The sequence below is a fragment of the Simochromis diagramma genome, unplaced genomic scaffold (assembly GCF_900408965.1).
Source record: "Simochromis diagramma unplaced genomic scaffold, fSimDia1.1 OVJJ01000421.1, whole genome shotgun sequence".
NCBI classification, from domain to species: domain Eukaryota; kingdom Metazoa; phylum Chordata; class Actinopteri; order Cichliformes; family Cichlidae; genus Simochromis; species Simochromis diagramma.
Window position 1 is genome coordinate 7,034,887 of NW_024387250.1, and position 12,175 is coordinate 7,047,061.

The 12,175-nt window shown below is 39.5% G+C and overlaps 1 protein-coding gene across 1 annotated transcript in view; it reads left to right on the forward strand.

Moving 5' to 3' along the window:
* Positions 1-11,823, forward strand: part of pcsk2 (proprotein convertase subtilisin/kexin type 2) — a 29,791-nt gene extending 17,968 nt beyond the window's left edge. The window contains exons 9-12 of the mRNA XM_040001506.1: positions 3,017-3,232; positions 4,806-4,906; positions 6,255-6,482; positions 10,452-11,823. Of these exons, the coding sequence (XP_039857440.1) occupies positions 3,017-3,232; positions 4,806-4,906; positions 6,255-6,482; positions 10,452-10,941 (1,035 nt within the window). The 3' untranslated portion in view covers positions 10,942-11,823. The remainder of the gene's footprint in view (positions 1-3,016; positions 3,233-4,805; positions 4,907-6,254; positions 6,483-10,451) is intronic.
* Positions 11,824-12,175: the final 352 nt, after the last annotated feature.

Here is a 12,175-nt window from a genome sequence, read left to right on the forward strand (position 1 = left end):
TTAAATCTCTTGAAAGAAATCTTCATTTTTTAGTGCCGCCCCTTGTGAAGGTTTTACTCAGCCTTGAAGTGGCACTAACAAGCATACAAGGTCTTTTATTACACCAGCTGTAGGGTTTTGAGAAATTGAGTAAAGTCACCTGTTCAAAACTGTAAATGGGTTGTGGTTACCATAAGATTTTCTTTTCATTTTGTTTTTAATTTAATGTTTCAATTAGTTTCTAGAGTATGATTTCATATTCTTTTTTATTGTGTTTAGTTTTATTATATTTTCTTTTTTTATTACTATTCTTCTAGAATGAGGTGATTTGTCAGGTGCTTATGTTTTACATGTTCATAAGAGACATTAGAATACAAATATATTTAATTACCTTTAATTGACTCACTATCATGTAGGTAGTCTAAAGACTCAATACACACGAACCAAGGCCTTGTTCAACAAAATGCTGTATCATTTGTTTTTGTTTTATCTCAGATTTGTGAGTGCACTTATTTCTGTTAGTTTTTAAATCTAATATTTATTTTATTTCCATTAATTAAAATGTTTAGCTTTAGTTTTTAATCTAGTTTTAGTTAAAGTCAAAGCATTTGCATGTACGTAACAATCCCAATTACCCTCAAATATACTTTGTGTTTTGTGCCAGTTATCAAATGTAGGCAAATGTAGTTAAACAAGTGCAACTGTGGACAATCTATCGCTCAACTTTAATATGACAGCATTGTACTTATGAGCATTTTAGCAAAGCTTAAAGCATGTAGATTACAATGCAGACTCATAGAGGCCTCACACTCTTTGTCATGTTTTGCTTGAGTGATGCTCATGAGCCAAATTACTCTTTGCGGATGGTGAGGCACAAGTAACTACTATACTAACGCAAAGATGAAAAGGTGATACCCTCAGGGTACCATGCGCTCTACAGTACACTGATGCTGATCTACAGCCAGTGTAGATCAGTGTAGATTTTTTCACTCATCCAAGTGACTTCTTCAGTCTCAGCTGACTGCAGATTTCTCTAACCCTTATGAACAGCACATTTGCATAGTGACCGAAACTAAGACCACTGACTAACAATGGGCCGTGTGGTCAGTAGGGCCGTCCTGATTATTAATATACAAACTGTCAACGACCATTGATCAGTGGCCATGAGTACCATTCACACAAAGTTGGGGAATGGCTGCAATCAAAGCATTGGAAGATGGTGAAAGATGAACCCTTCGGTCCCCTAAAGGGATGGTCTTCCCTCCTTGACTCAAACCAGCATTCCTCCCTGTCCAGGATGCCTTTCTCCAGTTAAACATAATCACCTTTCTGGGATTTCCTTACTGGACGACTGAGCATGCATGAACACACTCCATATTCACTTCCTAGAGACTTACTCTAACCTAAAATCTACTACTAACCATTACTCTGACCTTGAAAATAAATAATTTTTCAATTTAGGGCCAGACAACATCAGCAGTGTCTGGACCAAACACACACACAAACACTCACACAGCCGTCACGCTAGTAGTGCCACTGCCAGTTGCTTGCCTGATTAATCATCATGTAGCCAGGTGTGGGTTGGTCTGAAACGACCCTGTCGTAGGCAGGGTAGGTGAGCGGGAGCAAAGCTCACTGTAATGTCTGATCATGTAAACACAACTAATCAAGCAGCCACTCTGCGATCTGCCACTTAGATTCTAATGATCACTTATGTAAGCTATTGTGTAGGCCGAACATGATGTGCATTGTGCACAAAGGGAAACATTTAAAATTAAGAAGCACATTATTTCATATTAACAGCTGAATAAGGCAGCACGGTTTTAATGGAATTAAATACACTGGGTGCTGTTCCAAATGAAAGCACTTTGTTTGGATAGTGCAGGAGACAGATTGCAGAAGGCCTAAAGCACATAGGTGTGCTCAACAATACTCAAACCTCTTTTTGCATTTCAAATAAAAAGAGATAAATAAGCATCATGAAAGGTAGGACATGGTACTCCTCCTCCACTTGATCCTTTGTTCTGTGGGGAAATGGTCGGCCTTTTGTAGAACAGGTGCAGCATTTGGTGAGGAGGATGCTCTCTGCGTGGAGCCACAGTCAGTTGTTTCATGTTTCAAGGCACTCTATCGGTAACAAAGATGTCATTTTACTGTGTTTAAATTTGCAGAATGAGGTGTAGAAAAAAAGACAAAAAAATGCTGTCGTTTTACCTTCCTTGACTGTAGCAATGCCAATTTACATGCTGTAATGGAAAAATAAGAGACAGGACAAAACAGGCTTGTGTGCCTGTGTGAATTGCCAGTTCCGGTACACAATAGAAATTTCACTGAATTCTTTTGAGTGCTTTCTTTTTTCTTGTTGCTATCATTTGTGCGATCACAAAGTTTTTCATCAATAGCATTGTTTCTTTTTTAATATTACGACCTTCTGATGAGATCTGCCTGCTTTGCATGCAGAATATCACAATAAAATTTATTTAGCTCTAGAAATCAATTTATTTTAATACCAGTGGGCTGGACAGCGTGGGCCAGTGGAGTTTATGTGTTTTGCTTAAACACTATCCTCTGTGTCGATCCTTTAATAATGTAAGATTGTTCATTTACTCCCTGCCAGTTTTCCCCAGATCCTTCTTTCTACTTCATGAAATAATAAAGAAGACAAATAATTAAACAAATAAAAAAAAACACCTGCCAAAAGACAGCAGAGTTTTGCCAGCTTTCAGTGGGCAGTGGGTGATTAAGCAGTTTCTTCTAAAGAGCACGCCTGAAGTGACTAAAAGAAACGATTCCAAATAGGAAACCACCTGTGACAAGGGAGGTCTGACTGGCCTGTTGTCAGTGAGTAATTGAGCAACATACACAGGAGTCCTGTTATTCAATCATTTAAAGTTCTAAGCAAAGTATCACGCATTGATATGCATCACAAACTCTCAGATTTCCAATTTTCATTTCACCCAAATGAATTCCAGCAAAAAAGAGAAGAACTTTGACACACTTTCATTTCACTGGGATCATGATGATAATGTTGTTTTAGGGGCGCGGAGGGAAAGGCAGCATCTATGTCTGGGCCTCAGGAGATGGTGGCAGCTATGATGACTGTAACTGCGATGGTTATGCCTCAAGTATGTGGACAATCTCCATCAACTCTGCCATCAACGATGGGCGCACTGCTCTGTATGACGAGAGCTGCTCATCCACCCTGGCATCTACATTCAGTAATGGACGGAAGAGGAACCCAGAGGCTGGAGTGGTGAGTGTGCTTGTGTTTTATTTGATCTCAATGTGCAACACAGTTCTGAAAGAAGAAACAACCTCAAATGTTTGCCGTAATGTCTATCAAATGTTTTGATAGTTCAGGGTCCCCGATCTTTTTCCATTCAAAGATGACTCAAGGCTTGTTTGTGATGTTAAATGCCTTTAAACGATGGCTCTTCTGATTCATAGATGGAACTGTAAATAGCTTTTCAATTCGCCCTGCAGTCAGAAGATACTACGAATGTAACTTATGAAGCTGTCAGTTTCTGATGTGACGTACAGCCCAGCATTTAATTGCATAATGGATGTCTGTGTGTTTGTGTGAGTGTGTGTAAGTACAGCTGGCTCAAGCCTATCTGCACATTTACGTGAAGAACAAATACATGACATCTTAGGTTGTTTTAGGATAATCCCAGGATAATAATATATAATAATAATTGCTCTTCTGTCTTCATATGCACATAAATTGATCAACATCCTATATAACATGCTTGTGAATGAAGCATGCAAAGGCAGCATAAGCGATTATGCAAATCACCTTTGGCTGTTGACAAAGTCATGGATCTTCCCAAGGGTTTCCCCTCTAATTAATGTCAGTCTGTTATCATTTCTAATTAAGCACAAATTAAAATTGAAAACAATGTTTATCCAGAGACATAAACATACATTTTCTCAGTGTGTGTGTGCACAGCAGTTCAGCCAAAGCACCCTGGTCATGCACATCTCTCTATGTCTTTTCATATTTGTGCAGAAACATAATAAAAAGGTTGTTTTGTATCTTGTGCACTCTCACTAACGTAATGATAATATATGCAAAGACAATGAAAACACGTTAAATAAAGGATTTCATTGAAAATAGTATAAATACAACATGTCAAGTGCAAAAAATTGAATGCATGAATGTATATATTCTTTTAAAATTTGTGCTTGTTTTTAATTTGATGCAAGCAATATGGTTCAAAATAGGACAACAGCATGTTTGCCCATGGCTTGCATCACGTGCCACTCTGTAAGCGGGAACCGAGGAGACCAGCCGTTGTAATTTTTCCCATTTTTGGCTTAACGTTTGCTTTTTAAATTTCATAATGGCTCAGTAACAGGTCTGGAGTTGTGGCTTTCAGACATCTTGCTAAGCACATGCACTGATTTCCACTACACAACTGTGTCTATTTCAGACAAAATCACTGTTATTTCATACAATTTTTTTGTCCTTGTTCCCCGTGTCCATAACATTTATTTGTATTTCACAAAGTCCTTTAATGAAATTGTGTACCGTATATGAAGAAATATTGGATTTTCTTTATGCATATTGAGTTATCTGATTTAATACAACAATTATTATAACATATTACTGACTTACTAAAATGAAATTTTGATTATAACATTACATCTTTTTGCATATTTGCAACAACGGCAAAATCAACTACACAAAATAAAGATTCAAATTACTTTGATATATATATATATTTTTTTCACTTGTACTTGAAGAGTGCCTTCTAAAAACAAATTTAAACAATAAAAAATGTTGATCTTCTACGTATAAAGTTGCCTTTTTGTGATTATTTTAGGCTACTACAGATCTGTATGGGAACTGCACACTGCGTCACTCGGGAACCTCAGCAGCAGCGCCAGAGGCAGCTGGTGTCTTTGCTCTGGCTCTTGAGGCTAAGTATGTACTCTACTGGTCCTTTCAAAGTGCTATAATAATTGCGATTATTGATTTAGACAGACTGTCTGTATAAAAACATAATTAGGTTTCCTTATTCAACTTCACTCTGCTGGAGAAAGTGATAATCACAAGGTATAATTTTAACCATTAGATCTGGACAATCTTCAGTTTGTTTTTAAGTACAACCTCGAGCTTTTGTGTATTTGATTTGTATTTGTATTTGAAGTAATGGCTTTAACGTCTTCTGTCTGTGTGCATCTAAACTCCTTGAGAGCACAAATAATCTCTCCACTTTTCACAGAGTTGCTTATTTATCACAACTGTGAAAAGGAAAAACTGCACTCACTCTAACGCCCACAGAGCACAGACTCAATGTATGTTTGTACCAACGGCACAAATAACCCTGGATCAATGCTCTTTATACCTTAGTGCAAGGCTAAAAGAAATTCAGTTCATTTTCTTTTAAGAGGGTTCAGTACTTTCCCATATATGCCAGATGATACCAAAAAATAAAATAAAAACCAACACTTATTATCTTAGCTTGCTGAAAACATTTCTGTCTGGAGGCTAATCTTTGCAATCTATGGATTCCATCCTTGATGTGTCAGACTAAATCTGTTAATCATGCCATTTACACTCCATTACAAGATAGAATTCACTTTATGAGTTTCATTAGTTCTAAAGAAAAAGAACCTTGTGGATCAGAAAGTAATTGAAAACATTTACCACTTAAACAAACCCACCCACACATTATTATGAAACCTGGAGAATTACAGCTTCTATAATCCTCGAGGGGAGACGTTTCCTTTTCTCAGATGCTTCATTTCTCACGTTAAAGGGTGACAAGATTCTCTTGCCTTTAACTAACACCAGATAGTGAAGTTGAGTAAAGAAATGGTGTTTGCTTTGCACACACAATAATGATGTTGCTGTTGGGAGGAGCGGATGCTCACCCTGTCCGGCAGCAAATAACCCACAAGCCTTTTTACTGCCCAAACACACTTGAATCGTGCAGCAGCAGGAGTCAGTGAGTCAGCCAGAACAAAGCTGTCACTACACACAGCCAATATAATGGAGGGAGACACAGACAAAAGCAACCTTCTGCCTCCAAGCATAGACTCTATGATGTTTTAGATAATTGAATTAATTTCAGCAAACCCACGAATCAGAAATGTTTACAAATGTAACATTTGTTTTCTTTTGCTTTTACCACTTGTAACTAAGCTTTCCGTGTTTTTCTAGTTAGCCCTACCACAGCTGACCTACAATGCTGTCTCTTCTCTGTCACTCTTTTTTTTCCCCCCTTGCCTTTGTCATATGTGCGCTCATGACTGTCAATCCATCACAGCCCTAACCTGACATGGAGAGACATGCAGCACCTGTCAGTCCTAACTTCTAAGAGAAACCAGCTCCATGACGAAGTTCACCAGTGGCGAAGGAATGGGGTGGGACTCGAGTTCAATCACCTTTTCGGCTATGGCGTGCTGGATGCTGGGGGCATGGTGAAAATGGCAAAGGAATGGAAAACTGTGCCTGAGCGTTTTCATTGTGTAGCTGGATCCATTCAGGAAGTCCAGTGAGTCACATTTCTTATTCTGCGTTTTCTTGTGCCCCAAATGCTGCATATTACATATGTACGCTGCATAGTCCACAATCTCAAACTGCTTTTTTACCCAAAAGTTTAAAAGGGAAACCCTGCTGAGTGCAAAAGACACACTCAACTAATTACTGGGTAATCCCAGTATGGCCCAATTCAATAAAACATTGCAAAGGGAGTGTCTACTTCATGATGCTGTAATGTTTGGATTGGGTCATCAGTCTCTCTGCTGGTCTTGAACCTCTAAAAGATCAACACTGAATAACCTGGCAGAGGAGGAATTACATTTCTAAATTTCAGCTTAAATCAAACATCTAAAGTGGTCATATAGATTTGAGCATTTTGTCTAGTGTTGTCTTGTTTTGATTGATAGTGACAGTTTTGCTAATTTTACTTCCCTGGGATGTTTGACCTTCATCGCGAAGAATGACGTATGCGCTCAGTTTATCAGATGACTAATTTATCTGTTAAAGGGAAGTGACTGAGTGCACATCATGAAGTCTGCACTTACCAGAAGGATTTTGTGTCAATACAACTACAGATAGGGGACAAAATAAAGGAAAAGCCTGCAATCGCCTACGGAGAAAGGTGTTATGGTGGTTCTCTAAAGCCGTGAGGGTGAGGGGTAGGGGAACTGCTGGCATGGTTTGGGTCCAGATCTGTCATATGTGCGAAGCTTTCCTACAAATCAATACAAAGTTGCTATGGATGATAGTTATATTTATCTTATGATGGAACACCTCTGTTCTGCTGGGAGTGGTCTCTTCCAGGATGTCAATACTCCAAACCATAGGATACAAGCAGTCACTGAATGTTTGACTATGGCAATAATATGAAGTACACAGTGAACTATGTCACAACCTAAGCGAGATTTTGACCTGATGTCTAAGGTAACGTTCTACTCCACCACCATTAAAACAACAGCTTTGGTCCTTGTCTCCAGGAGATTTCACGAGACCTTTAAAATTTTGTTGGTTTTCCTTTAATTTGCTAATGTTACCATTACTATTGTTGTTTCCCAGTGTGCACTCACAAGAAATCTATGTCTACAAAATGTCTGGGGAGCATCTTTAGCAACAGAATTACTAAAGCACAGAAGGGAATATGTAACATGCTTAAAACTGCATGCCTGTTACAAGTGACCTTTATGAGTCATATGTCTGAGTGTGTAATCAAGTTGTGGCTACATCGGGAGTTGGCGGGAAGGAGGCAATATAGTTTTTTGGATGGGATTCCTTTAAAATGACTATATCATTCTAAGCATGATGCATTTCTCACATGAAATAATGTTAACTACATCAGTTTGAGCTCTGGCAGCTTCAGTCTCTGCCCTCATATTTCACAGATGCAGCTGTAGTTAATGCGTCCTCCCTCTCGTCTTATCCTCACTACATTAGTACATTATCTCTCCCTGTATTTTGTCCATCTACAGCCTTGCTTTCACTTCACTGTGCTTCCAATCTCCATCCCTGTCGTGATTCCTTCCTCTGATTCCCCTGTCCCCACCACTGCACCAGTCACAAGGGTTCTGGTATCCATTCATCTGTCATATCGTAAGGCTTTGAGCTTAAGTGTGCGATGCCTGGTGGTTTCCTCCATCCCTCTTATTTGCTCTAATTAGAGCAACACAAGTAGGCTTGGAGTTCCCTGGAAATGCCATCAATCCTGGCGGAGGTGTACATTTGTGTAGATGTGTGTGACCTAAAGTAATGCTTTAACATGTATTGTGAAAGTGTCAGTGTGTGGGTGAAGATAAAAAGCTGAGTGAATGCAGTCCGTCTTTGTATTTTCTTCCACCATCAACACCCACAGTACCTTATTTCGGTCTCTAATCAGAGCTTCACAGACGATTCAGTCACGACAACATGGTGTGAAAATGTTCCTTTGTGTGCTTGCGTGTGTCTGTGTGTCTGTGTGTCCCTCCCCTGAGTTCAGTGACAGATAAAAAAAAGAGCATGGTACAGCTTTTATTGCATCCCTGGAGAGACCACATGCAAATGGTGAAAAGAACCTGCTCTCTTATACAGAGTGCTGGTGACTTTACACTGCCATTATTATCTGGATATCTAAGCTTCCAGTGAAAAAAACAAAACAAAACCCCCAAACAAAAAATAACCTATTTTTTACACTGAGATGAAAAAGGTTTGCATATCTCAGGGAAAAATGAGTAGCGGGTGATGTTCATAGGTAAGAAGCTCCAAAAGAAACCTCTCTCTTCTTTTGAGTGGTGTGTTGAAAGCTATACTGGCTGTGCCATATTTTTCATCAGTTCACTGTTTCCAAAGCAGCACTGCAGGGTTTTTGCTGCCTCTATTGTGGTAGAGCTATAATTACAACAAGCCCACCTCTGATGATATTGTATCAGCGGAGAAAAGCAATAAACACTAACATCGCCATTCTAGCAAACACACTCTCAGCACTGATCTGATAGCTGCTCGGGCTCGCTGCAGCTTACTTTGCTGGAGGAGAACTTCTCATTATCAGTGGAGCTGGCACACAGTGCCACGCTGTGTGGCAGGTTTGTTTTTAATCTCCACTGGTCCTGCCCTTCAGAGGCATCTCTGTCCCTGCTCCACGGCTGACTGCTGTAATTACTCTTGCATGTTAACTGATAGGCACAATGCAGCTGCTGCACACAAGATCCCCTTTTTAGGTTCATATGCACACGCTGTAATAAAAAAAATAAATCACGAGTTAACTCCCCAAGAATAATGCTTTTAAAAATGAAGATTCCAAGAAAAGCTGTTGTAGTACATCCAGACATTAACTTCATGTTTTTAAAGAAGTGTTCCTTCTTTACAGTATGGGCTTTTTACATATAACACTTCTAATGTTGATGGAGAAAAAACAAGGCTCTTATATTTGGCTATGTCAAATTTCTTATCACAGGGTGTAACTTGTTGTGCAGTACTGCGCTACGAGCTGTTCTGTTTTTCTGGGAATAGCAATTTACTTCATCAGCTCACCACTGCACTCACCTCGCTGTGCTCTGCATAGCGCTCTATTAATCATTTTTCAAACTGAATGCTGTTCCATGTGTCTCTCTCTCTCTCAGTTTCTGTGTTTCTTCTCTGCTTCCCTCTCTTCACCCCCTAAACCAGGCCCATTTCCCACTGCTGTGATGTGGCCTTAGCCTCTAATAATGTTATTAAGCCTCTTCACAGCCTTTGGCCACCACCCCTACCCTGCTGTGTTCCCACTCTTTCTTCTCATCACCCAGGGAGTTATAAAAGTATGTCTTACCAACCAAAAAGCGACAACACTTGAGAAACCAGCTATCATAGCAAACAGCAAATGTCATGATGAGCCTAGAAATCAGTAGAAATTTTGATCATATGCAATAATAGACGTCTATTAGAATAAAAGCACTGTGTGAGACTTGTAGTAAAAAGGTGCTATGCAACTACCAGTCAATTTAGCAAATAGGGAACACCTGTGAAATTACTGAGTAAGAAGAAATTATGACATCTGTGCTCTAAATTTTGGAAAACAAGCTTTAGACTCATTGCAAACTGGTTACTTCTAGAATATCAAGTATGTGGTCTTTTAGTGTTGACCAAAGAGCATATTATTCTCACTGCAACAAAAAAAGTACAGAGTAAATTAATCAGACATGACAGTCATGAATGCTTTTGTGCAATGAGGGAACAAGAAAAAAAGGCGCTTCCTTTTTTTTGTCAGGGTTGGCTGGTTCTATTGAAAAAATAGGTCAGGTGCTGTATTTACTGGAACATTAAAATAAGAGCAGGTAAAAGGTAACGGTTCTTTCACCTGTTCTCTCACGATTACATTCAGGGATTCCCAGTGCCATTGTCCAGGGCCATATAATACTTACTACACATACTACATGGTCTTGTTTCATCATTCTCTTTTATAGCTGTTATGTTACTTTGCTATGTTTCTCTAACATGTAGTTTTCATTTCTCCAATCTGATTCTTCTTTCCCAGTAAAATCCAGTCTGGTAACAAGCTGGTGCTGGCCATAACCACTGAAGCCTGTCAGGGAAAGGACAACTTTGTCCGCTACCTGGAGCATGTTCAGACTGTAGTCACTGTCAATGCCAGCCGCCGTGGTGACCTCAACATCAACATGACCTCACCAATGGGCACAAAATCCATACTGTTGAGCCGAAGGCCCCGTGACGATGACTCCAAGGTGGGCTTTGACAAGTGGCCCTTCATGACCACACATACCTGGGGAGAGGACCCCCGTGGGACCTGGGTCCTTGAGGTGGGCTTTCAGGGTGACGAGCCACAGCGAGGGGTCCTGAAGGAGTGGACTCTCATGCTGCACGGAACACAAAGTGCCCCTTATATAGACCAGATAGTACGTGATTATCAGTCCAAACTGGCCATGTCCAAAAAGGAGGAGCTGGAGGAGGAGCTGGATGAGGCTGTAGAGAGAAGTCTGAAGAGTTTGCTCAGTAAAAACAACTAGAATCCCATCTGCATGTTGCCAGCTCACCTATCACCTATCTTCCTTCTGCAGTCTCGCTCTGTCCTTCTCTAAAATTTCACTGCATCTCTTAAGTTCTCCTAAGTCCCTTGTTATCCTCCCTTTGGTCTACCTCCGTTCCTCTCCTGTCTCTGCTTTTTGTTATCAGATGTTAAAATTAGCCCCTTCGATGAATGTTTCTTGTAATCCAGTCATGATAAAAGTGTAACCTTCAATAATCTATTCTATAGAGAGAAAACAAACTATATCACTTGGGTTTTTACACTCTACAGAACTGTACATAAAGCAAACGCAAGCCACTCTTTCATGCTCTTGCTTTAACTGCCCTACACCTCTCTTCTGCCAAATGTTGTACAGTTTGTGACTGTAAATGATTTTCTGTGCCATTCTACTTAAAGTTTAATATCTTGCAAACAGAGCAGTGCTATTTCTTTCTGTTTATATTTTTGTGACATGCACTGTTTATATAAACATGGAAAGAATGTGTAATTCATTTTGCAGCCTGTAGTCATCAGTTCATATTTCATAATCTTTGATGGACTATAATAAATCTATTCAGCTGTTTATTAAAGCACTTGAGTGATTTGAAATACACCGCCAAAGGCAGTGAATGCATGTAGAAAACCAGCCATTCTCGGTTACATGATGCTGCCTGTGCTCCACTAAAACTGGAGCACAGGCAGGATCACCGTGGGATAGCAGTCACCCTACTGTAAAACACATCAACAAGTAAAATCGTCTAATCTTTCCCAGGCTTCTTTCATTCTGTATTGTGCTGTTCAATAAACAGAATAACCCCCCTAAAAGGCTCCTTGCCTAGGTACTATAGACACTTCCTTTATTTATAGAAGCAAAATGTAGCACCAATAAATCACTGTCATATAAATTATTTACAGCCTATTGACTGTAAATATTTAAAACAAAGAGGCTTCACTCAGTAAATAAAGTGTTTTCTGGACATATGTTTTAGGATGTAAATAAGGATCGTCTAAAGAGAGCTAAAACACTTACTTTCCTACAAAACAAACTCTTTCAGGATGAAAAACGAGCAGCAGCAAAGAGCAGAAAGTTAGCAGTTGTCTGAACTAGCTACCCAGATGCAACCCGAACTAAAAGCAATGTGAATATCAGATATGCATTCATCAGGCTGCCTCATAATCCAAAATGAATGCTAATGCCTGTGCTAATTTCAGTGTGCAGTTCGGTATGTAAGTAA